We start from the raw sequence: 25,273 nt of genomic DNA on the forward strand, positions 1-25,273 counted from the left end.
TAACTGGCTCACTGATGGAACCCATATAGTTAAAATCTGGGAATCCACCTCCAACAGCAGACATACTACTACTCAGAGGCAATCGCTGCCTTTCATGCAAGGTAATCTCTGACCCTGTTTTATTGGAAAACCTGCGAATCCATAAGTCAAATGGTACACTGGTTACTTGTGCTAAAGACCTTAACCTGGTATGTAACATAAATAGAACCTGCTGCAGGGGACAGCTTTGTCTCTTAGAGGTTACCACACCTTTGGAACAGACTCCCACTTCATGTCAAACAGAGCACCCCATTGGCTGTCTTCAAAAGCAATCTGGATGATTGGATGGGTAACCTTAAATTCACCTCAGGGGTTCCACCTTTGTCCCTCTTGGACAGGGGCAGCAGGTGCTGATCGTGGAAATAAGGGTAGAACTTGGCTACACTTGTAAGCACGCTAGGGCCATTAGCCTAGTATATTCCTATGATCCTATAATACACGTTATATTTAACATTTGTTTAGCAGGAAAGTCTGACTAAGACAAGAGCCTATTTTCACTGGAGGCCCAGAGAGAAATGCTGCAGATGCATGTCTTTGTGACATGGGAGGAAATTGGAACACCCAGATGAAACCCACACAAATGCAGAGAGGAAATGCAAACTCCACACAGAAGGCAGCCTAGCCAAAAATCGAACCAGAGAACTTCTAGCTGTGAATGAACAATGCTGACTGCTACACCAGTGCATCATATGCACACACACACACACGCACACACACACACACACACACACATATACACACACACACACACACACACATATACAGATATATACAGATATAGATAGATATATAGATATATATATATTTTAGTAGGGTCTCCTGGTTAACTTGATTTGTTTATTTTAGATTTTTTTTTAATTTTTTGTTTTATTTTTTTTTACTAGTTGTTACTGGATTTTATCCTGACTGCATTTTGGGTTACAATGTACAGTGTCTTATGATACAGGTTTGCTTGGTCTGTGTGATTGTACCTCAATGACCTGTGACTGGTAAGAAACTGATTTGAAGAATGCAGCATATATTTAGTAGCAAGGCTTCAAGATTTAGGAGGGCTGGTGGTATTCAACCTTAACATGCTCTCCTCTGCACTTTTCATTGACCTGTCCAAAGCTTTTGACATGGTAAATCACAATATACTCATAAACATTCTGAAATTTCTGTCACTTGACGCACTAGCTATAAAATGGTTCCTATCCTACTTAAATAACAGACATCAAGCTGTGCTCTGGAATACCACTCTTTCTACCCAACTACCCGTTAATATTGATGTCTCTCAAGGGTCCATACTAGGCCCACTCCTATTTTCCTTATTCATCAATGACCTTCACAAAGCAGTTCCCCAAGCTACATGCATACAATACGCAGATGATTCGACACATATGCTCAGCCACATCTGAATCTGAACTTCACTTCCTTACACAGAACTTGTTTAGCACAGTAGAACTCTGGTTTACAAAACGCTGTCTCCTACTAAACCCCCAAAAAACTAAACTTCTACTATTTACACCTACCAATAAATCTCCACCAATTGACTTCACTATAGCTTCCAGTAATAGCACTGTTATATCCCAGGATCTTTATACCAAACTGCTAGGTATCACCATAGACAACAACCTTAACTTTGACACATATTAATAATATCTTAAACAACTAACAGGAAAATAGGCTCTCTATACAGGATCAAACCCTTCCTCACTCCTGCAACTAGAATAACTATTGCCCTCACCCATCTAATCTCTACCATACTCTATGCCTCTCCCATTTTCACTAACCTGTCAAAAAATAACCTTAAAAAAACTAGAAAAAACTAGAAAACTCCTACAACAACATAGCCAGATTTGCACTGGTAACCCTTTTAAAACACACCACTGTATTAATCTAAAATACCTAGGGTGGCTTGAATTACAGCAACAGCTAAAATATAATCAACTGACCACTGCCCATAAAATTCTTTATCAACCTGCTAAGACACCCATACTATCTAACCTTATTCATCCCTACAATAACCTGAAATCCCTAAGATCTTCACAAAAAATCCTCATAAATATTATCAAATCAAACAATAGAGCTGGAGACTCTCTCTTCACTAATACTGTTGGGAAAATCTGGAACTTACTCCCCACTGAACTTTCAACACTTCCCTCTATTTCCTTGTTCAAAAATAAACTTAAGCTCTTCCTTAAAACACATTGGATGTGCCCCTGTACTAAACCTGACTAATCTACATGCTCTCACTACTTGTTTCAACCCCACCTTATATGCTCTAGCTACCTGTTTCTACCTCACTGTCTCAGCTCAGTAACAAACACATCAGAATTCAACTACCATTCTACCTCTACTACCTAGCCTTACCTATTAGTATACTCTCATAAAAGTTCCAGTCTTCACGATTAGAATTTTCTTACTCAACTTCTATTCCAGTCCTACTTGCCTTTTTTCCCCTTCTTATATCTAGAATTATATTATGTGTTTTACTATCAATCTTTCTGAACAGTTAAAATGCAGCCTCATGATAAATTGCATTATGTTTAGTCAATATTTTGTGTTATATACTCTATATACCTGTAACCACTTTTTAGCTAATGCTGCTTTAGTTATTATTAATGTAGTCGATCTCCTGTATGTACTTCTGTAGATATGTACTGTAATTGAACTTTGGAGCTTATCTCCCCGGGCCTCTACTGAAAATGGACATATATCCAGCTAGACTAGCCCGGTCAACAAATGTAAAATAAAATAAATAAAAATAAAAATTCAAAGGGACCCAGCTGTGAATGTTCTCCCTTTGAGGAACCATGCATCTATGCTATAAATAACAATGATGGGATTGCAGGCTGTAATGATGTGCTAATGGGTTGGACTTGTATTATACAGAAACCTATTCACACAGATTCAAAGTTCAGCACTTAGGATTGCTGTTTACCATTTAATGGGATTGCTGTTGCACACCAGTGGCCCCCTGATGAGATAACTTTGGGTGCAAAGATATTTTGTGCTTAATATTTAAATTGCTGCTGGCTTGTTTTCATTTAATTAGCAGCTTAAATGATCAGTTGTTTAAAATGTTTTCATTGATTCAGTGCATTTTTTTTTACTTTATTTACATGGTAATGCATTCATCACAAAGTACTAATTTTAGGCATTGCCTGGGAACATAATTTGGAGAATGATTGATTATTAATTTTCTTCTTTTTTTTGGGGGGGGGGTGGAGTGTTGGTGGCTGTTTTTCTTTTTTTGTTTTTAGGAACTGATGATTTTCAGTTTCTACTCAATTCAGCTAAGTTGAGGACTCACAGTCACAACAAAACATTACAGGAGAGGCTAGCACATTTATTATTATGTACAATTTATTTTTGCTGGTGATGGTAGGCTTATGAATACGACTCGATAGGCTTTATAGAAGGTGGGCATAGGAGCACTGGTTCTGCTGCGGCAAGTGGAAAAGATGATGGTTGTGGATGGTCATGTTGTATGTAGACTTTGTGAAGGTCATCTGGAGATGAAATCAACTGCAGAGAGTGGATTTCACCTGAAATGCTTATACCACACAACTGGACATGCAGGTAATTGTACATTTTTATATATGGGGCTAATTTAAAGTTTTGTTACAACATTTTATGCAGTAAGTAGTGTTTCTTTTATTTATCACAGGTTACCAGTTTTTAATACACTTTCATGTGAGCATTTATTTCAGTGTATACCTGCTACTTTCTCCCAGTGTACCCTATTTCTTTAGTTCTATTTGTTGTCTATTTTATGGTTAGTTATTTCAGGTGTGTGTGTGTGTGTGTGTGTGTCTGTGTGTGTGTGTCTGTCTGTGTGTGTGTGTGTGTCTGTGTGTGTGTGTGTGTCTGTGTGTGTGTGTGTGTCTGTGTGTGTGTCTGTGTGTGTGTGTGTGTGTGTGTGTCTGTGTGTGTGTCTGTGTGTGTCTGTCTGTGTGTGTCTGTGTGTGTGTGTCTGTGTGTGTGTGTCTGTGTGTGTGTGAGATGCTTGTGTGACTACATCTGTCTGTGTGCTGAGTGTGTATGTACACTTGTCCATATAGATATGTGTGTATATTATATGTAAAACAGACACACATTTATATAATAGATTTGCAAAAACACATACACACACATGCATTTGGATGTTTAAAAGAGTCTTCTTGTGAGCCAGCTGGCTATCCACCAGGTGACATAAAGGTTTACACCTAACTTCAGTTTGTCAATAGTGCTTGAGTTGGGTATTGTGTCAAATGCCTTGGCCAGGTGAAGGTAGGCAGTGTGAACCATTTTACCCTCATCCATTGCTTTGGTGACCTTCTCAAAGAAGTTCACCAGGTTGAGTAGGTGAGAACTGCCCTTAACGAAACCCAGCTGGGTAGGATCCAATGTCTGGAGGTTTCCTATGTCATTTTAATTTATATGATAATTCTTTCCAAGGATTTGCATATCAGACTAGTGAGATTTATGGGGCGGTAGTTTCCAGGGTCTCTCGATGGCCCACCAATGGGCAGATGGATGGCTTGTGCTGTTCGCCATTCATTAGGCATGAAGCCTGTTTCAAGGCTACAGTTTAATAGCATTCCAGTGGGCCTGATAGGTCATGTTTCATGCTATTTAGAAGGCATCTTGGGCCCATCAATGCAGTGTTCTTAGTCTTACAGAGGGTATTGACGACCTATTAAAGGGGGTTGTAGGATCATAGAAGATTACTAGGCTATTGACCCAGAAGCCATTCTAAGCCTAGCTATTTCAACCCCGTGTAATACCATAGAGGTACAAGTCATTACCCAAGATTGCATTTAGTGATGAATGCCCATGTCCAGTCGGGTTGTGTGTGCTGTCCCTGGTAAGAATTTACGATGCCCCATCCATTCATTCAGGTTCCTCTTAAAAAGTATTATAGAGGTGCTCTGTTTTACATGAATTGGTAGCCTGTACCAAAAATGTGGCAGTCACTGGGAGATAAATCTGCTCCTCCAGCATGTCCTATAAGTCACGGGCCATATTTAAGTTCCTGGAATGGGTAGCCCTAGACCCATTTGATTTATGGACATGCCATAAGTTCATTATAGGTTCATAGGTGTGTACTAGGCTAATGGCCCTGGAGCCTTTACAAGCCTAGCCCATAGAAGTGCCCTGGCATCATGCCGCCCAATGGTAGTTGGCAGTGCCTCTATCAAGGAGACCCAGTGGAGTGAACTTTCTATTTCCTGTCCACTCATCAAGATTTCTCTTGAAGAGAGCCAGTGAGGTGCTCTGCTTAACATCTATGGGAAGTCTATTCCATAGCATGGACAGTCTCTGGGTTATGAACCTGTCCCTCCAGCATGTTCTGTTGATTGTGGTAATGAGGTTGAGGTCACTGGAGCATGTAGTGTGGAGGGATTGGGATTTCATTATATGTAGCATTCTTAACAGAGCTGGGTCAGACATGGCTTTGTAAGTCAAGCAAAGATAGTCTCTTAGACGATATGAGACGGCGAATAGCTGGAGTTTTTTTGAGTCTGTCAGTGTACATGTGTTTAAGGCCTAGGATCCTCTTCATGAGGCACTTTTGTGGCCTTTCCAGCTGTTGCATGTGTCCAGAGCGGTACATGCCAAATGGGGCATTGTACTTGAAGAGTAGAGAGAGATGATGACCTCTTTCTTCCAGGATGCAAAACCCTTGGTAATGAGATGTGCCACACAGAAGGACTTTCTGACCACAGTGGCAATGTGGTGGTCGAAGGAGAGATGTCCTTCAAGGATGCATCTGCAGTCCTTACAAATGGGTTGTCCTGTCGTCAGGCAGCCCTTCGGTCGGCCGGATTCCAAAGTCTGGGTCTGGCTTCGGCTGGTGTCGTGCTTCACCCGACGTCATAGCTGCAGTTATTCGGGTATAAAGGCATCAGCCGACGCCATTTTCCTCCGTCTTTCTTGCCGCGTGGTGCCCGAAGCAGAAGCTGTTCACAAGTGCCGGTCGGTCAGAACCAGAGATTACTGCTAAGCCCGATAGGTTCTACAGGGTCCCGGACACTCATCACCATTTATACAAGGCCCCATTTGCAGATCCAGAGACTATCTCCCAGGGCCCTAAAGCTGTAGCAACTACATCTACTAAAAACCCCCTCCCCTCTGAAAGGGAATCCAGGTCCTTAGAGCGATGGGGTAAAAAAGTTTACACCTCTGTTACTTTGTCAGCTAGGGCTTTGAACTGCCAATTTCATATGATTCAATATCAAGAGTTTATGCTAGACCAGTTAACTAAAACCTGTCCTCTGAAGAATCTTTAGATAAGAAATATGTTCAGGAAATGGTACATAACATACAGCAGGTTAGTAACCATTCTTTGAAATGTGGCTATGATGCACTGGAGGCTTCCTTTAGATCAGCCATGACTGGCACAGTTATCAGGAGACATGCATGGTTGAAAGAGCAGGCATTACCAGACCATGTCAAATCAAAGCTTTTAGATGCTCCCATGGACAAAGTCAATTTATTTGGTTCCCCTGCACAGCAGGTACTAAAAAAGATGGAAGAGAAGGTGAAATCTGTACAAACAGTGAAAGATTTCTTACAGGTTCAACCTCCAAGGTTTAGCAGGAACTGGCCCTCCAAGAATTGGTCCTTTCCGGACTCCTCTAAGACACAGAGAGGCAGGAATAGGCGTTCAAGAGGCAGAAACCAATCCAGGGGTGCCTACAGGGGACGCCAGTGGCAAGGTAACAACCAGCGAGGCACAGACGCAGCCACCACCACTACAACAACACAATCACAGTGACTTGGCTGTGGCACCGCCTACCAGGGAACAACTGGAAGCACCCTTAGGCGGAAAGCTAACGTTATTTTCAAAGAACTGGCATTGCATCACAAGGGAAAAATGGATTTTGCAAACTATAGACCAAGGTTACAGGTTCCATTTCCATACTCTACCAGCAAAGAGAGGAATGCCAAACCTACCACCTACTCAAAGGGCAGAAGCTCTAAAGCAAATATCTCAATTATTAAGAATGAGGGCTGTGGAAAAGGTACCATCTATGGAACAAGGAAAGGGATTTTACTCCAGACTCTTCCTGGTACCAAGAAAAGAGAGCAAATGGAGGCCTATTCTCGACCTGTCCGCTTTAAACACATTCCTCATTGTTCCAAAATTCAAAATGCTGACCCTACAGCAGCTCCTTCCCATGCTGGGCAAGGAGTCTTGGCTGGTAACTCTAGATCTCAAGGAGGCATACCTGCACGTCCCCATACGACCAAATTGCAGAAGATACCTCAGATTTCTTGCAGGATCAGAGCATTATCAATTCTCAGCATTGCCCTTTGGCTTATCTACTGTGCCCAGAGTGTTCACGAAATGCCTGGCATCAGTAATTGCTCATTGCAGACTTCAGGGAATCCAAATTTACCCCTACCTGGACGACTGCCTGATACAAGCGGACAACAAAAGCAAGCTAACAGAAGACTTACAAAGAGTCATTTACCTGCTGCAAGCCCTGGGGATATACAGTCAATATAAAAAAGTCAAGGCTGATTCCATCCCAAAGAATAACCTTTCTGGGTGCAGAGCTGGACACATCAAAACAAATGGCATTCCTAACTGCAGAAAAGAAAGAGCAACTACCTCTCTACTTCTTGGCAATAATTCTGGTCCCTCATGCCAGGCTGCATATGAGAAAGCTACAGTGGTACCTAAAGAATTTGTGGTCTCAACACAAGCACAGCCTAGAAACCAAAATTCCAATAATCCCATGCCTGAAGCAAGAGTTCCTATGGTGGGCTTAGGCCTGTCAATCAAACACAGGATTGCCCTTCTGCAACAGTCAACCAAGCCAAACTATCACGACAGATGCATCAGACCTCGGTTGGGGGGCACACATGCTGGACAAGTGCATACAAGGCTTATGGACTCAAGACCAGCTGCGCCTGCACATAAATCTAAAGGAAATGCTGGCAGTAAAATTGGCAATCCAGTCATTCAGACCATTTCTCCAGGAAGGTCAGTTGATAAGGACAGACAACACCACAGTTATGTGGTACATCAACAAACAGGGAGGCACACATTCATACCCTCTATGCCGGCTGGCACTGGACCTATGAGATGTGGCTCTGAGCTACAACATTCAGTTGCAAGCAATTTTTGTACCGGGAAAAGAAAACATTCTAGCAGACATACTAAGCAGAACTACCACGGATGCCCACGAATGGATGCTGCATCCGGACATCTTCAAAGCCATCACAAGAGAATGGGGATTACCACAAATAGACTTATTTGCATCCCCACTCAATCACCAGCTAAAAAGATTCTGCACAAGGACGTACCACCCACTTGCTTGGAAGGTGGACTCCCTATCTTTCACTTGGAAGAACCTGACAGCATACGCATTCCCACCACTACCTTTGATGCACAAGGTGCTTTTGAAGATCAAAGAGGAACGTCCAAGGATCATTCTGATAGCTCCAGACTGGCCAAGGCAACATTGGTACCCATTGCTGAGGAGCATGTCTCGGGAACAAATATGGGCACTACCTCTGATCCCATTGCTGTTAACACAGAACAACTACAACATCCTGCATCCAAACCTAAAAACTCTGCAGCTAACTGCCTGGAACATTACATAAGAACAATTAACCCAAATTTATCCCAAAGGGTTAAAGACATAATCCTTGAGGCTCGTAGACCTTCAACAAGAAAGAATTATGCAGCAAAATGGGAAAGATATCTCATTTGGAGTACTGCAAAGGGAGAAAATGTGGCACTGGTAAACATAGCCAACATCCTGGAGTACTTGGCAGAGCTCTTCCATACAGGCCTGTCCTATTCTTCCATCAAGATACATGCATCAGCCATTTCAGCAGAATACAGCTTGGATCCTCCTGTCTTCTCACATCCTCTGCTCAGGCAGTTTCTGAGAGGAATTAAAATGTAAAACCTCCCAGGAAACCACCATTGCCAGCATGGGACTTGAACTTTGTGCTAGAAAAATTGACACTTCCCCCTTTCGAACCAGCAGCAACAGCAGAATTACAATACTTATCCTGGAAGACTGCTTTCCTGCTGGCAATCACCTCAGCAAGAAGGGTCTCTGAACTACAGGCATTAATGGCAGTGCAACCCTTCCTGATCTTCCATCAAGATAGAGTGTCCATGAGAACAAATCCTACATTTATGCCTAAGGTGGTATCCAGAGTATCTTTAAATCAGGCTATCCACCTACCTACATTCTTCCCCAACCCTCAGAACAGGGAGAAAGACTGTTGCATACCTTGGATGTACATAGACAATTACGCTACTACCTGGACAGGACCAAGTCCAATAGAAAAACTGACCAGCTTCTGGTAGCATATGCAACAGGAAAGGAAGGAAAACCAATTTCAAAACAGACAATCTCCAAATGGATAGGAAATTGCATTAGATTTTGTTACTCCTACCATGGAAAGAAAATTCCAGAGAACATCAGGCCTCACTCCACAAGGGCTACAGCCACTACCACAGCTTTCTTACGAGGAGTGGCTACCAAGGACATTATAGAGGCTGCTACTTGGACCTCCGTGCATACATTTGCCAAGCATTACAATTTACCCTTATACTCTAGACCCCGAGCAGGTTTTGCCACTGCTGTTTTGCAAGGGATCCTAACTACACCATAATTTTACCTTTTTCCTCCTCCCCTAGTTTAGCTATGGTATTCTACCCATTTGTAAGGACTGCAGGTGCATCCTTGAAGGACATAGTACAGTTTTGTACCTACCATAAATGTAGATGTCCGATAGGAATACATCTGCAGTCAGGATTACCCACCTTCCCCTCTGTGGTACTCCTAGGGTATTTGCCATCCTTCAGCTAGCTTGGGGGGGATCTATTATGGTGTATTTGTTTGTATATATGTACATACATGCTTATTTTATGTGTTTGCTCTCTACTATTTGGAAACATTGGCATTTATCCAAATTTAGCCATCCAAGAGGGCACCTGGCATCTGGGGCAAGAAACACTGAGGAAAATGGCGTCGGCTGATGCCTTTATACCCGAATAACTGCAGCTATGACGTCGGGAGAAGCGCGACACCAGCCGAAGCCAGACCCAGACTTTGGAATCCGGCCGACCAAAGGGCTGCCTGACGACAGGACAACCCATTTGTAAGGACTGCAGATGCATTCCTATCGGACATCTACATTTATGGTAGGTACAAAACTGTACTTTTGCTGTCGACCTGTGTCCCCAGATCTCTTATAATCCTTCACTGTCAGAAATATTAACATGATATAAAAACAGCAAATATACAAATGAACAAATACTAAGTGAATAACACAGACGATAGAGCACAAAAACTATATTCAAAAGACCTAAAAATAATTGTTTTCTAATAAACATATCAGATAATTCAGTTATGGACATACTCTAAATTGGTGACTTTATCAAGTCCTGTAGGACAGTGATCCTGGGTGTGTGCCTGTTCATGGAAAATGGCACTGGAGGTAGAGGGTGGCCTTGAGAAAGACCTTGCCATCCTTTTGGCGGACCTCAGACTTGGGTGGGGTCTTTAAAAAGACCGAGTTCCGACTTTGGTGGGTCTTTAAAAAGACTGAGATTAGACCTGTGTCCTGGTATCCATAGAAGTGTAGGGTCTTTAAAAAGACTGGTGTCCTCCTGATTTAGTGTACAAGGTTAAAACTTGTATGTGTGGGGTCTTTAAAAAGACCTAGATCAGTCCAATATGGAAAAAAGAAAAGAAAATTTAAATGAAGAATTTTTTAAAAAGACCAGTGCCAGCCTCCTGTAGTACACGAGTCAATAACTCGTATAAGTGGGGGTCTTCAAGAAGACCAATAACAGTCCTGTGCACCAAATGGAAAATGAAGAAAAGGAAAGGGTCTTTAAAAAGACTGGTGTCAGCCTTTTGAGGACCGCGAGTTAAATAAAAATAGACATATTCAGTCTGTGAAAGAGTTCTCCTTCACTCGTGAAGTTGTCTAAAGCGTCATCTAGAGTGAATATACAGCATTCAGCTGATGTATTTATAGTACAAATGGGGGGGGGGTGTCCAGCTTGCCTCTCTTGGGTGGGTGTAACCTTTATTTGAGATTGGTGCGGAAAGACAAGCCCAGGAATAGAGGACATGCCCCCTGATTTTTTGTGACATCATTGGTTTAACTCAATTGCACTCGAAAGTAAAGTCAGAATACAGTTGTAAAAGCAGTGTGTGTATGTGTACTTGTTATCCTCCCATTGTGTATGTCCCTCACTGTTGCCAGTGATGAGAATTGAGGCTCCTTGAATACTGGGCCAGTGCAGGGGCGTCACATGCTCAACCATGTAGAATTTCACTGTTGTCAGTTCTAGATACCAAAGGCAGAAAATCTGTCCTGCAGAGGGAACACCACTGTTATCTGACAGAAAGGGAAAAAGGGAATTACTGCTATCTAATCTGCATATAAGTTTTGTAATTTTCACAATCTGTTTTACATTCCAAATTTCATTTTTATTTATATTTTACATTTGTTCTGTATTTTTTTTTTAATTTTTAAAAAAAAATTTTATATCATCCAGAGGACCTCACCCAGTGGCTCCTCTGCTGAGGTGGGAGATGGGCATTCTCAGGCTAGGTGACAACCCTATGGCCCACTCTTTCTTGCCCAGGAAGACCTATTAGCCCAACAGCTCCTCTATAATGAGGATCAGGGGTAGAGAGTGGTTCAACTTGCTTGTCCTGCAGGGCAGTCTAGCTTCCTCTATTGGAGTGCCATCCCTCCTTGTCAGCAGTTTGTTGATGTCCATACTGTGTACTGCCAACATGAGGTGTTTGCATCTGATCAATAAATCTTCTAGTTCATGCATCTGAAAAAGGGGAGTGCATGCCCCCTAAGCCTGCATCCTGCTGGTGCAATACCTATTGCTCCTGTTAGCTGCCACTTCAAGCCACAACTACCTAACCCACAGGATGAATGAGCCAGAAGCAGCTGCTCACTCCCATCCTCACATGCCAACTCCTACAGGATCATGGGTAGCTAATCGACTTCAGTCCATCTGCATGGCCACAGACCTATAGAGAATGGCAAATTTGTTTATCCAAATGTATTACTGTAGGAATAAGGCACCACATTTGAGAGATATTCTCTTGACTATTCTTTAAAACGTATTTTCCTAGTATCATTATTGCTAGGACTGCATGCTTATGGCAGTTTGTAAATGCATTTAACAAGTGCTGAGTAACATTATTGGTTATTTATGCTTCAAATAAATGTTTAATTTTTTTTTTTCAATGTTTTCTTAGATTTGGATGTATGAGAGTCAAAAGAAGCTTTACAAAGATAAAGCAAATGTAATTACTACTTTTTTCCATAAAACTGTGGTTGTTGCAAATCTTGCAGCATGTCAGATGTATAGAACACAGTTCATAGGTTCATATTAGGCTATCTGCCCTAGGGCATTTATAAGCCTAGCCAGAATGTGTTTGGCTTTCGCCACCCATTTTAAATTTATTTTGCTATGCCCTTTTTCGAGGTTAGTATACTGTGCCTCTGTCTAACAGTGATACAGAAGTGATACCCGGGGTAAACCTACGATTTCCCATCCACTCATCAAGATTCCTCTTGAAGAGAGTCAATGAGGGACTCTGCCTAACCTGGACTGGGATTTTATTCTAGAGTGAAGGGAGCCTCTGGGTTATGAATCTGTTCCTCCAGCATGTCCTATTTATTTCAGTGCTGAGGTTCAAGTCTCTCGAGCACGTAGCTCGATGGGATTTGGATTTTCTGAGGTGCAGCATGTCCATTAATTCCGGGTTGGACATGGCTTTATACGTCAGGCACAGATTGCCTCTGAACAGGCGGTATGCCACTGAGTAGAGCTGGAGTTTCTTTAACCGGGCAGCATATGGCATCTGTTTGAGCCCTTTGATCCTCTTGGTGAGGTACTTTTGGGGTCTTTCCAGTTGCTGCAGGTGTCTGGTAAGGTACATCCCAAAAGGGGCATTGTACTCAATTATGGGCCTGATGAGGGATGAGTAAAGAGGCAGGATGACCTCCCCTGATCTAGATGTGAATCCCTTCATGATTAGGTGGGCTATATAAAATGTTTTTCTAACCACTTTGGCCACGTGGTTGTCAAATGAGAGATTGCTATCAACTTGGGTCCCCAGGTCCCTAATTACTTCTTCCTTACTTAATGGATTGCCACCTATGTGGTAATTTGTGGGCACTTTGTTTTTGCCAAAGGGGATGACTATACACTTTTTGGCATTTAGCTTGAGGCCATGGCTCTGGCACCAGTTGTCTGTTTCTATGAGGCCCTTTTGGAGGATGCTTGTGTCAGCTGGAGAGTTGATTATGGCACCCAGTTTGCAGTCATCTGCGAACTTGGTCAGCCACAGTCCTTCCGTGTTGGCCTGTACCTCCGAGAAATATATACCGAACAAGAGAGGTCCCAGGACTGAGCCTTGTGGGACACCACTTGTAACTGGTTTGGAGTCTGACGTGGCTCCAGCAATTCTAACCATGTGGGTTCTGTCCTTGAGCCAGTTTGCAATCCATCTAGTGACATAGGGGTTTATATTTAAGCTGGTGAGCTTATCTATAATGCCCGAGTGGGGTATTGTATCGAAGGCTTTTGCGAGGTCCAGGTAGGCTGTGTGGACCACCTTCCCGTCGTCAATGGCCTTGGTGACTGTTTCAAAGAAATTGACCAGGTTTAAGAGGCAGGATCTGCCCTTAACAAAGCCGAACTGGGTAGGATCCAGTGTCTGTAGGTCCCCAATATCTTTATTTATGAGGTCCATGATGATCCTTTCCATAGCTTTGCAGACCAAGCCAGTCAGGCTTATGGGGCGATAGTTTCCAGGATCCGTTGAGGCACCACCTTTATGGAGAGGAACCACTGTTGCTGTACGCCACTCTTTGGGCACATATCCTGTAGTAAGGCTGAGATTGAACAGTAGTTTTATGTTTGGGATTAGCTCTTCTTGGAGTTCATGTAGGACGCAGCCCGGGACACCATCTGGTCCCATTGATGCTGTGTTTTTTGCTTTGGAGAGGGCGGCTCTTACCTGAGCATCTGAGATGTCAGGGGGGCAGCACTCTGCTGGGATAGATATTTGCCCTTTTAGTGGGGAGGGGGGGGGAGAAGTTTGCACTGAACCTGTCAGCTAGGATGTTGGCAATGTCTGTGGGCTCTGTGTATTTTTTGTCATTTTGGACTAATTCTGAGCATATCTGGGAATTCCCACCCAGGTTCCTAACATAACTAAAGAAAGCCTTGTGATTATCCTTAGTGTCCTGTGCAAATTTTCTCTCGAAGCTGGCCTTAGACGATTTTATGAGTGCCCATAGTTTTTTGCTAATACTGATTAGAGATGTCTTCCCTTTTTGGGATTTTGCTCTATCATGTAGTAGCTTCCTCCTTCTATTGTATAGTTTGTTTATGGCTGGGGTCCACCAGACAGGACGTCTGCCTTTGGAGGATTGGGTCTTGGTTTTATTTGGGATTGCATGATCCATGCATTCCTGAAGGTGTTCATAGAATGCATTTATAAAGGATTCTGCGGTCTGGGCCGTATTTTCCACAGGCCCGGGGGCTTTGAAGGATTTCGCCTCGGTTTTGAGGCGTGTGAAATTTGCTTTAGAGAAGTTTTTCACTGTGGTTTTCTGGGCAGGGGGTGGGGTCGGGATGTGAATATCCAGTGAGATTAGTTTATGGTCTGATCTTACCAGTGAGGGATACACTTCTGGTCTGGAGCGTAGTGTCCCCATGTTGGTGATGATCAGGTCCAGTATGTTTTCCCCTCTTGTGGGAGTGGTAACAAGTTGTTCCATAGCATTTGAGTTTATAAATTCTAGGAACCTTTGGGCTAGGGTGTTGGAGCTAGAGTAATGCTCCCAGTCTATGTTTTGGTAGTTGAAGTCGCCCAATATAATGGTGTTTGGAGAGACCTTCATATTTTCCAGTATTCTCAGGAAGGCCAAGTGGGGTTCCTGTGTTTGGGAGGGTGGTCTGTAGAAGGCTATAAACTGGAAGGCAGTTTTACCCACAGTTAGTTGCACATGGATAGTCTCTGATGCTTTGTGCTGTGCCACCAACCTGGAGGTGTGGGTATCTTTGACGAATATTGATACTCCCCCTCCTTTTGTGGTTCGGTCCAAGTTTTGGGGCCGAAAAGCATGGTATGAGGTATAACCTGGTAGTGCTGGGGTGCTCTCAGGAGCCTTGAACCAGGTTTCTGTTACTGCACAGATATCGATGTTCTCCATGCTAAGGAGAGTTTCGAGTGCGTGCATCTTGAGGTTTAGACATCTGGCGTTGAGTAGCATTACTCTTAGTTTCTTATCCCTTGTGATACCTATGGAGGTGGGTTTGTCTTTTGAGCCTTGCCTGAAAAAGGCACTATGGGGGTAGCAAGAGCCTTTGCCAATATCCGAAAGCCCAGGGGTGACAGGTGCAAGCCGTCCCTAGCGAAGCATCGTGGCTTGTCGAGCATGTCATCCCAGGCTGACAGGCATTGGATCCCCTTTGAATGACACCAACACTTAAGCCAATTGTTGAAATCATGGTAATTCTGAATTTTAAAGATGTGGAATAGTAGGCTGAGGCTTAGGGTGGGCCAAAAAAAAAAAAAAAATCCTTAGGGGTAAGAAAGGGAGTACTTAAGGGGTAACTTGAGTAGTCAACAACAACATTAGGATGGACTGTAAATGCTGAAGACCGGTAAGGGTAAAGAAAGGAGAAGGGTGGCAAGGAAGATAAAAATGAATACATTGCCAGGGACTGGCATCCAGGGTTGGATGTGCAATGGGATATACTGGTGTATCATCCCACCTCTGTGACAACTTGGCAAATGCTGCTGCCTTAAGAACAATACTCCCTCTGCAGCCCCAGTCCCTACTGAGGATCAAACATGGTACACCGAAGTGCACACTCTACCTACAATTCTGGGCATTCCCATTCTCCCCTTGCTGAGGCATCAGATACCTCAGCTGCAAATCTAACCTTGGTCACCTGGGCTGTAGTCAGGGCTGGCTATGTTGTCATTATTTATTCAGAGCTAGTAAAGACTTTTAATTCTGTTTCCTGTGTGAAAAACCATAGTAAAGCTGTCTGTGACAGGTGAGCTAATCCTTGTATATGTGGACTATATTGGTTTAGAATTAACAGAATAAAGGAGGTGTTCATCTTAGAGATTACTGTTACTGTATAATTTATCGTGGATGGGAATTGGCCTAGAGGATGCTTACCCATCTGGTCAGATTTTCAGAGCTTTGGATATCCCGAGTTCAGACTAGTATCCCCCCCCAAGGATATTAGTAGAATGTGTGTTAGAAAAAGGAGAGAAGCATGTCCTAATTTTAGTCTTTTTGCTGTGTCTATGTATTTGGTTAGCAGTCTCACATCCAGGTAACTTCTTGGGCAATAAGTACACTTTTGAGACTTGTTCTTACCTATTTTATTTTATTTTATTACTGTTAGCAGTGAGTTGCGCCTCTGCATTTTTTACTGTTATATACTGGGAGCTTTATGGCAGCCTCACAAAATACTGCCAAAAAATATGACCCTCAGATTCCAACGCAGAATTTTTTATCATGAGTGTCTGTTGTATGGGATGTTTGCCCTGTTTCTTATGAGCAGTGTGCTGTCTTTAACAAGGAAACCATACTGCTTAGATCCAGAAACATCTAAGCCTTTGTGGAGCTCTGGTAGCTTCCAAACACAACCTTTTGATAGTAAATACATTTCTTTACTTCTAACATATTTCTTTACTGCTAGCACAGTGCAGTGCCTGGATGGTGGTTAAACAACAGATGGTGAATATTCATTGGGTAGATAACATAGAGGCACTGTGGATGGTGATTAAACTTCCATGAGATCTTTAATCAGACTGTAAACTCTACAACAGATGTGATATACAACTTCTTATAGCCTGCACAATAACATTTATATCTATACACTCAATACATAACACAAAGTAAAATGGTTTATAATATTTTAGATTAATTTTGTGCTGTAAGGCTATCTATGCTTCACAATTTACAATTATATAATCTTTTTATATGCCTTTAGATTGACAGAGAATACTACTGACTCTTGTGAAATCCATCTCAGTGGTTCTGTATTTATTTGGGTTCAACAGCAAAATAGTTGAAAATATTGCTGTACAAAGTAATTTTTTACCTTCTGAGCTAGGCATTATGCTTACACGTAGGAAGATAATTGTTCTGATGACTAACTCGTACACATGCCATCTTTCATGATGACGCAAGATTAATTAGCCATCGACAAGGCACATCCTTTATCCAGACTAGCTGATGTTAGTAGTTATTCCCATTTATATGAATCAACAGCTACACTGGATCATCTTGGCGCTGTAAGGAATATCAGTACATCTCCTGAGCTCCTGATTCACACATGATATACTTAAAGGAGGCTATTGATTTCAGGAAAGACTAATCATCTTTTATATACATATTTTTTGTAATTATGTGTATAATAGGATTGTGTTTTTTATTGCAGTTACAATCCACAGTTAAAGTATATTGTCCACAGTTAAAGTATATTGTCTAACAGAGGCAGTTTTTAATGGTGCCCTACACTATCATAGAGGTGACTATTACTTCAGTGTTTGCTATTAATGGAAGGGTCTGTGTGTGACTAAGACAGGATTTGCATTGTCTTAATTTAGAATGATGCATATGTTCTGATATGTTGGAAAACTTAATATAACTTGTTTTTATGACTCCTTGTAATTTTAAGGATCCTTATGTCAATGTCCTGACATTCCAAAAAGGGTCAATGATTTATCCTTTTCTACAAGGTGCAAAAACATCAAAGATGCTATGTTTAGAAGTAAAGCCCAAATGGGGGTGCAGGGGGGCACAGTTACCAGGTAGAATTTTGCTTTTTAACTTTTTAGTTTTGATATTTGCAGAATTTTGCTTTTGTAACTTTTTGGTTTTGACATTTTAGGCAGTTTAAATGATGGCCTTTGAAATTTCAGCAGAGTGCCACTGTATAGACTAATAATATAAATAGGATTTATGTTGTAACGAAAAACATTAAAAAAAAGGCTCAAACTTTCATTAAAATGGCCACTTTTCATGTTGGTGTAATCCTGAAAAGTGGTTTTAGAGGGAAGCTCACCCCCCATATGGGGTGTTCGTCCCCCACAGATTACTGTATAGTGATTGGACTTTCATTAAATTGTTTTTCTTTGTCTTATTAAAACAATGTATAATTTGTACCTGTGTGGATATGTGTGTTGGGGGAGAGGGTTCCATTTATTACATAGCTTGTCAACAGCTTTTTTTCACTGTCTTGAGTTGTAGAATGCACTAATACTCGATTAGAGGATGTGTCAAGTCACATCCATTATGAAGTTTCCCTAATGATCATGGTTATGCAGCCATGGAGTTAATTTATGTAAACAAGGGGGTTTTAGGGTAGAGTCCCAATATTAGGGGATGTGGGGTGAAACATTCATTATACGTATGTTAAACTTGGAGATTTGTAATTTGTCTGAGAGTTGTAATTTGTTTTTCTGGTCACTGTATTTTTTTTTTTTTTTTTTGCAATCAGGTGAATTTAATATTTTATAACATACATAATATACATGCATGTGTGTGTGTAATAAATGTGTGTGTGTGTGTGTGTGTGTGTGTATAGATTGTGTATAGATATGTACATACATACATTGTGCCACAAGCTGGTTTGAGCTATATTCCACTCCAATTTTATTTTGTCTTTTGTTTACAGTACAACACTAGATGCTATAGTCAGACTTTGAAAAAATAATCATAATATTTCTGTTTTTTACTTCCTGAGAAAGTTCAAAGTCTGCGCTCATGCCCTACACACTGGACACACTACATGCTTCTCTGCACTGCCAAGACTAACCGTGAATCTCTGCCAGGTACACTGAAACGCCTTTAAGGAAATAGGTGCTGTTACCTCCTATGCAGGAATCGAGTCCTCTGTCAGGGTGCTTTACAGCTACTTTTTAGAAATCAAACAAGCAAGCTGCAGTTTCAGACTGATGCTTTTGGGTCACTTGAGTTTTACAAATCAACAAATGCACAGCCTACTGTTGTTTTTTTTTTTTTTTTTTACATTTAATGTGGCAGGATTTCAGCAGAAATGTCAGGAGCAATAATTACAGTAAATGACAGCACACTGACTTAACATTTATAATTCTTAGCAGTGACATTTGCAAACTGCACTATTGCAACTTGAATTTAATCTGTGCAGTAGCTGTAGGTCATACTTATTTCTTGCCTCAGTGTCCTGCATTAGTGCTAATTCTTCTGTTTGCTGTAGGTTAGAGAAAACCATAAGGGCTCAGCAGTTTGAAATTCAGCATTTGAAAAACAATTATCAGCCGTACAGTGAAGTCAGCTCAGCTTGTTCTCAGACTGGTTCTCCTGCAACAAGTCATTCTTCAGGACCTCTTTGTTCCTCAGAAGTTCCATCGTTAAATAAGGTAAGAGCATTAATTGTTACACACCCAGCACAAATGTAAGCACATTTACTCCACACTGTAAAACGCACCCAAGAAAAGTATCTGCACTAGACTAAATTTTATTTATGTTAATTACTCATCTATGTATGCATTCATCTATCTATCTATCTATCTATCTATCTATCTATCTATCTATCTATCATCTATCTATCTATCTATCTATCATCTATCTATCTATCTGTTTTTCTATCTAACTAACCTATCTGTTTTTCTATCTAACTAACCTATCTGTTTTTCTATCTAACTAACCTATCTGTTTTTCTATCTAACTAACCTATCTGTTTTTCTATCTATCTAACTAACCTATCTGTTTTTCTATCTATCTAACTAACCTATCCGTTTTTCTATCTATCTAACTAACCTATCCGTTTTTCTATCTATCTAACTAACCTATCCGTTTTTCTATCTAACTAACCTATCTGTTTTTCTATCTATCTAACTAACCTATCCGTTTTTCTATCTATCTAACTAACCTATCCGTTTTTCTATCTATCTAACTAACCTATCTGTTTTTCTATCTATCTAACTAACCTATCTGTTTTTCTATCTATCTAACTAACCTATCTGTTTTTCTATCTATCTAACTAACCTATCCGTTTTTCTATCTATCTAACTAACCTATCCGTTTTTCTATCTATCTAACTAACCTATCCGTTTTTCTATCTATCTAACTAACCTATCCGTTTTTCTATCCATCTAACTAACCTATCCATTTTTCTATCTATCCATATAATCAATCCATCTGTCATGCTATTTTTACATTTATGAATTCCCTTTGCTAAAATTGTATACCACAAAAATACTGTGAAATAGAAATACTTTATTAAAATGAGCACATTATTTGATAATACCAGAAGGCTGGATTTCTACGTCCAGTTTTGAGTTTGTACATATTTGCGCCCAAGTACTTTTTCTGCTTTATCGGCACTCTGCTTCTTTGTTTTTCCTGGAATCTACTTAGTCTCTCATGCAGTCTTTTTCTGGTTACAAGTGGCTGCTGATTTTTAATCCCAGTATTTGTTACTACATTGCATTTTGTCATCTGGATGAATCACCCTCAGCCTTTGCCCTTTTTCAGATGCATTGGTAACAAGAGGATCTTGTGAGTAAACAAAATGTTGTCAAGATGTCTGTGCCCTTTTCACCATTGTTTCAGTACAATGTACATGAATGCTTCAGAAGCCTTGTTTACCATGGAGACTAGCATTGAGGAGAGTTGATTGCAAAAGGCATATCCACCTTCACTACAGATAAACACACCGAAAGATTCATAAGCATCATCATCGGCATCATCCTCATCAACTCCCCTTTTCACATTTTCTACTTGAGGTTGGGTTGGGGTGCCCTGTCACTTGTTGCCATCTCTTATTCAATGCCACTGTCCTGTACCTTCTTCGGCAGTCATGCTGGACTGTCACAGGTCTTCTGTCACACAGTCAATCAACCTCTTTGCTTGATGCCTTTGTTTCCTCTTAACTTCTTCCTGTCTGTCCCAGACTTCTTCACCAGATTGTCTTCTGCTTTCCTGCACATGTGCCCGAACCACCATAATCTGTTCTGTTTGACCTTTTCTGTAACTGGAGCTGCTTTCACTTTTGCTGTTTTGACCTCATTTCTTCATCTGTCCGACAGTGTGCAACATACAACCCATCTCAGGCACTTCATTTCCATCACCTCTAGCTTCCTCAGTTACTCTGCCTTTACTGTCCGGGTTTCTGTAACATACAGTAGTAGCTGTTTTGTATACCTTACTGTTAAGCTTCTTTGTCATTTTTCTGTACACTACCCCTGACACTCTGTGCCAGTTGGCTGCAGCCCCTCTGATTCTAGCTTTGACCTCCTCATTCAGACTTCCCTTCTTCTCAACAACCCTTCCCAGTACTTGAAGCTGTTAATCCGTTCCAGTATTTTCTCTTCTATCTCAATTCTCTGCTTCTTATCTCCCTCATTTGCTGCTGCCATTACAACTGTCTTACTTGTACTCCGTTTCATCCCGTATGCCTTCAGCAAAGGGTAGGGGAACAGAATGCAAAACTGAAGTTTTTGTTTAAAGCATGCCTGTAATGCCAGATCGTCCACATACAGCAACTTCGTTGATCTGTCCCCTCTGACCTATATGCTAATGTAGTCCATCACTTGTATGAACATCAGTGGGCTCAGACCAGAACCCTGATTCATACCCACTCCCCCTGGGAACCCCTTTGTAAGACCAAACACTTCATACTTGAACCAGTGGGTCCTTGTACATAGCTTGCACTAGCTCTACAGCTCTTTCTGGGACTTTGAAGTACCAAAAGACTGCCCAAATCAGCTTTCTTGGGACCTTGTCATATGCTTTCTCCAAGTGTAGTAATGCTCATGTGGACTCTCTCTTTGTTTCATTTCTAGCTTCTTCACAAGTATCTGTCTCACTACAAGCATTGGGTTGGTTGTGCTCCATCCTGATCTGAATCCATACTGCTCATTTCCCATCTTACTTTCTGCTGCTTTGTATTTGTCAATCACCCTCTCCAGAACTTTCATGCAGTATGATAGGAGTTTGATACTCTGTACTCCCCACACTTGTGAATGTACCCTTTGTTCTTGAACACTGGCACTTTGCTTACTCTTTGCTTATTCTCCAGTCATCTGGGATATGACTTTCTCTCTATACTGCTGTGAGTACCCTGAGGAGCAATATCTCCCCTATCTTGATCATATCTGCTCTGACCTGATTTGAGCCTGCTGATTTTTCTGACTTCATTTTCCTTAGTGCTGTTATTACTTCTTCTCTGGTGGGCTCCTCCTCTTCTCTTCTCCCTAGGCTGTGTTTAGGGTAGTACAGCTTCTGTGGGGTTTTCTTCATTCAGAAGATGCTGGGAGTACTTCTTCCTTCTGCCTTTGATGTTGTGGACTGATGACCAAGTTGTTGCTGGCATCCCTTATGAAGGGTGTCTGACTATCTTTATCTTTCTATCTGAAAGAACCTGATAGTTTCTTTTTGCCATCCACTGAGTACCTTTCCAGAACTTAGTAGAGTGCCTCTGATGGCTTGTTCTTTGCTATTGCAACTTCTTTCTTGGCCTTTTTCTTTTTTAGCCAGCCAGTATCCCTTCCTTGCCTGGTTTGTCTTTTCTACCTTCTACGTTTTCCTGCACTCCTCCTTTCTTTTGATGACCTCCTGAACTTCTGCATTCCACCACCAGCTTTACTTATGTACCTTATTTCCATACTTGGCTTGATCACATATGTAGCTCTTACACATGCTATTTTGAGGCACTGCCATTCTTCTTCAGCTCCACCTGTTTCATTTTCTTCTTGAAGTGCTAGAGCTCTGAGTAATTTCTTGAACTGTTGTGCTTTCTCTCCAGTCACCTTCCAGGTCTTCAGCCTAGTCTCTGTTGAACTTAGGGCCTTCTTTGACCACTTTGTACAATTTTCATCTGATTGTGGCAACACGTGGTTTAGGCTGTGGGCTGACTATTTCACTGGGAATGACTTTGCAATCGTCAATTCTACTCCAGTGCTCTTTTCTTACTGGGAGGAAGTCTACCCGAGTTGTATGTTGGCCACTTTTGTATGTGATCTTGTGACTCTCTCTTTCTGAACCATGTGTTGGCTACCAGCCATTTGCCAAAGAGAAGTCCAGAATGGCCACTCCTTTTTTATTCTTGTTGCCCCATATATGTAGTCCCAGGCAGTCCTCGTATTCTCTTCTGTCTGTCTGTCCTGTCATGTGTATTCAGGTCACTCTTTACCAACAGCAATTAATGTTGTCATGATTTATCTAGTAGGTCTTGCATAGTATGAATGCACTCTGTTCCTCACAATCACAACCCTGCTGTGGGGCTTAGGCTGAGATTATGAATACTGCTCTGTCATTACACTGGAGTCTGATTGCTGTGAGCCTGTCACTAATTCTGATGACATCCCTCACTACAGTTCCCACACAATTCTTAGCCTGTCCTCTTCAGTAGTAGATTCTGAATCCCAAGCCAACTGGCTTTGCTGCACTGCTCTTCCATCTTGTCTCTTAGCTATAGAATATGTCCAACCTCCCCCTTACCATCATGTTATGTCATCCACTTCTAAGCCTTGTCCTGTTGTCATGTAGCAGCTCTTAGTTTGTGTTTGTCAGGTTGATTTGTTTTGCATCCATCTTTCGCTCCTCGGATAACGGGTAACCCAAGCTGGGGAACTGGACACCAGCCGGCCAGTAGCTTATTGACTTGGGGTTTATGGTGGCATACACTGGCCACTAAGGGCACATTCTTCCCTCCAATCATTAGCATGGGTTCTTGGCATAAGTCGGAGAAGATGCCCACTTTGGTGATGTCGGTCAACATGACTGAATTATCTAGAGACATATTTTTAATTGTCAGGTAGCTAACCCTGCACTAGCACACAGTCTGTGATCCGTTTTCTCCTGTCTTTGAGGTTACTGCTCACCACAGTAGATTCCCAAAGTGGTTGGTGTATTAGTCTTCCCCCCTATATGGCACCATCTAGAGTCCGAGCTGCTGCCTACATCTCCATTTTTAGGCGAGTCTGAGGTAGAAATACTCCAGCTTGTTTTTCAGATGTGGTAGGAACCCCACGGAGATGCAGGGAGAACATGCAAATTCCAAACTGGTATTGGTCAGAGGTCAGGATTGAACCTTGTACCTTGTGCATGGGAGACGAAGACCTTAACCATTATGCTATCTTGTACAGAAAGATTATATATATTTTTTAATTTCAAAACACATTGAATGACCATTTTATTAACACGAGTTATACCCGAAAATAAAGTTACTTAGTTAGAAAGATCTTTAAGAAGAGTGATACCAGACTCCTTTGGGAGGTAAAATAAATGGATGAAAATTAATACTACCTACTGAATGCATAAACACTGGATATGTGGTTAGATGCCAAAGGATTAACTCATCTGTATATGGTACAAGGTTGCACTTCCCTATTTCTTTGGCAATACTCCTTTTTGAAAGGTTTTATTTGTTAGGTTAATGATCATTATTTCACTGAATCAAATGCATTCTTAGCTTATTCTTTAATAATTCTTCCTTGAATGCCACACATTACTGAAAATTGCAGGTATTATAACATTGTTAGCTTTCATGAATATTTCTTTTTAATTTTTTAAATTCATTTTAGTTTAACTGGGTAAGTTACCTGGTGATAATGGATGAATAGGGTCCATGATGAAGACCATAAGGCCAAGGGTAAATACAATTTATATATATCTATATATATCTATATCTATATATCTATATATATATATCTATCTATCATATATATATATATATATATATATATATATATATATATATATATATATATATATATATATTTAAAATAGAGTACCCCTTCACAAGATCGAATGGATGGAAGCTCGAAATTCATAATCTCGAGACCAGAATCTCGAACTTCCATTCACTCGAAATTGTGAATGGGAGCCTTGGGTTTAAAAAAATAAAAAGTTAACTTTCCTTATTGCAGGGGGCCAGGTCCCCTGTACCCTAGCAGTTTAAATGTGAATGTTCCGTGACCGCAATGTAGCGGGGGAATGGAAAATCTTCTGTTTTGTGCTTAAGCGTATAGCACGGAATGGGAGATTTCCCTTTCCTTCACTATAGTGCGATCTTGGAGCAGGTATATTTAAGTATAGGGGGGTGTGGGGGGTGCAGGGGGGGGGCGAAGCCCCCCTGCGAAAACATTTGAAAGGTGTCAATTTTTTTTGTCCCTTTCATATGTTTGAGTTTCTCTAAATTCGAGATTCTGGTTTCGAGTTTATG

General features: G+C 41.3%; 1 protein-coding gene across 2 annotated transcripts in view; it reads left to right on the top strand.

Annotated features, from left to right (window-relative positions):
* Positions 1-25,273, top strand: part of LOC122798199 — a 648,727-nt gene that overhangs the window by 134,531 nt on the left and 488,923 nt on the right. For both annotated transcript variants that reach the window (XM_044066950.1, XM_044066949.1), the window contains exon 3: positions 19,301-19,463. In XM_044066950.1, the coding sequence (XP_043922885.1) occupies positions 19,301-19,463 (163 nt within the window). The remainder of the gene's footprint in view (positions 1-19,300; positions 19,464-25,273) is intronic.

This window comes from Protopterus annectens, chromosome 3.part1, assembly GCF_019279795.1.
Source record: "Protopterus annectens isolate FY-2018-M chromosome 3.part1, PAN1.0, whole genome shotgun sequence".
Lineage (NCBI taxonomy): Eukaryota > Metazoa > Chordata > Ceratodontiformes > Protopteridae > Protopterus > Protopterus annectens.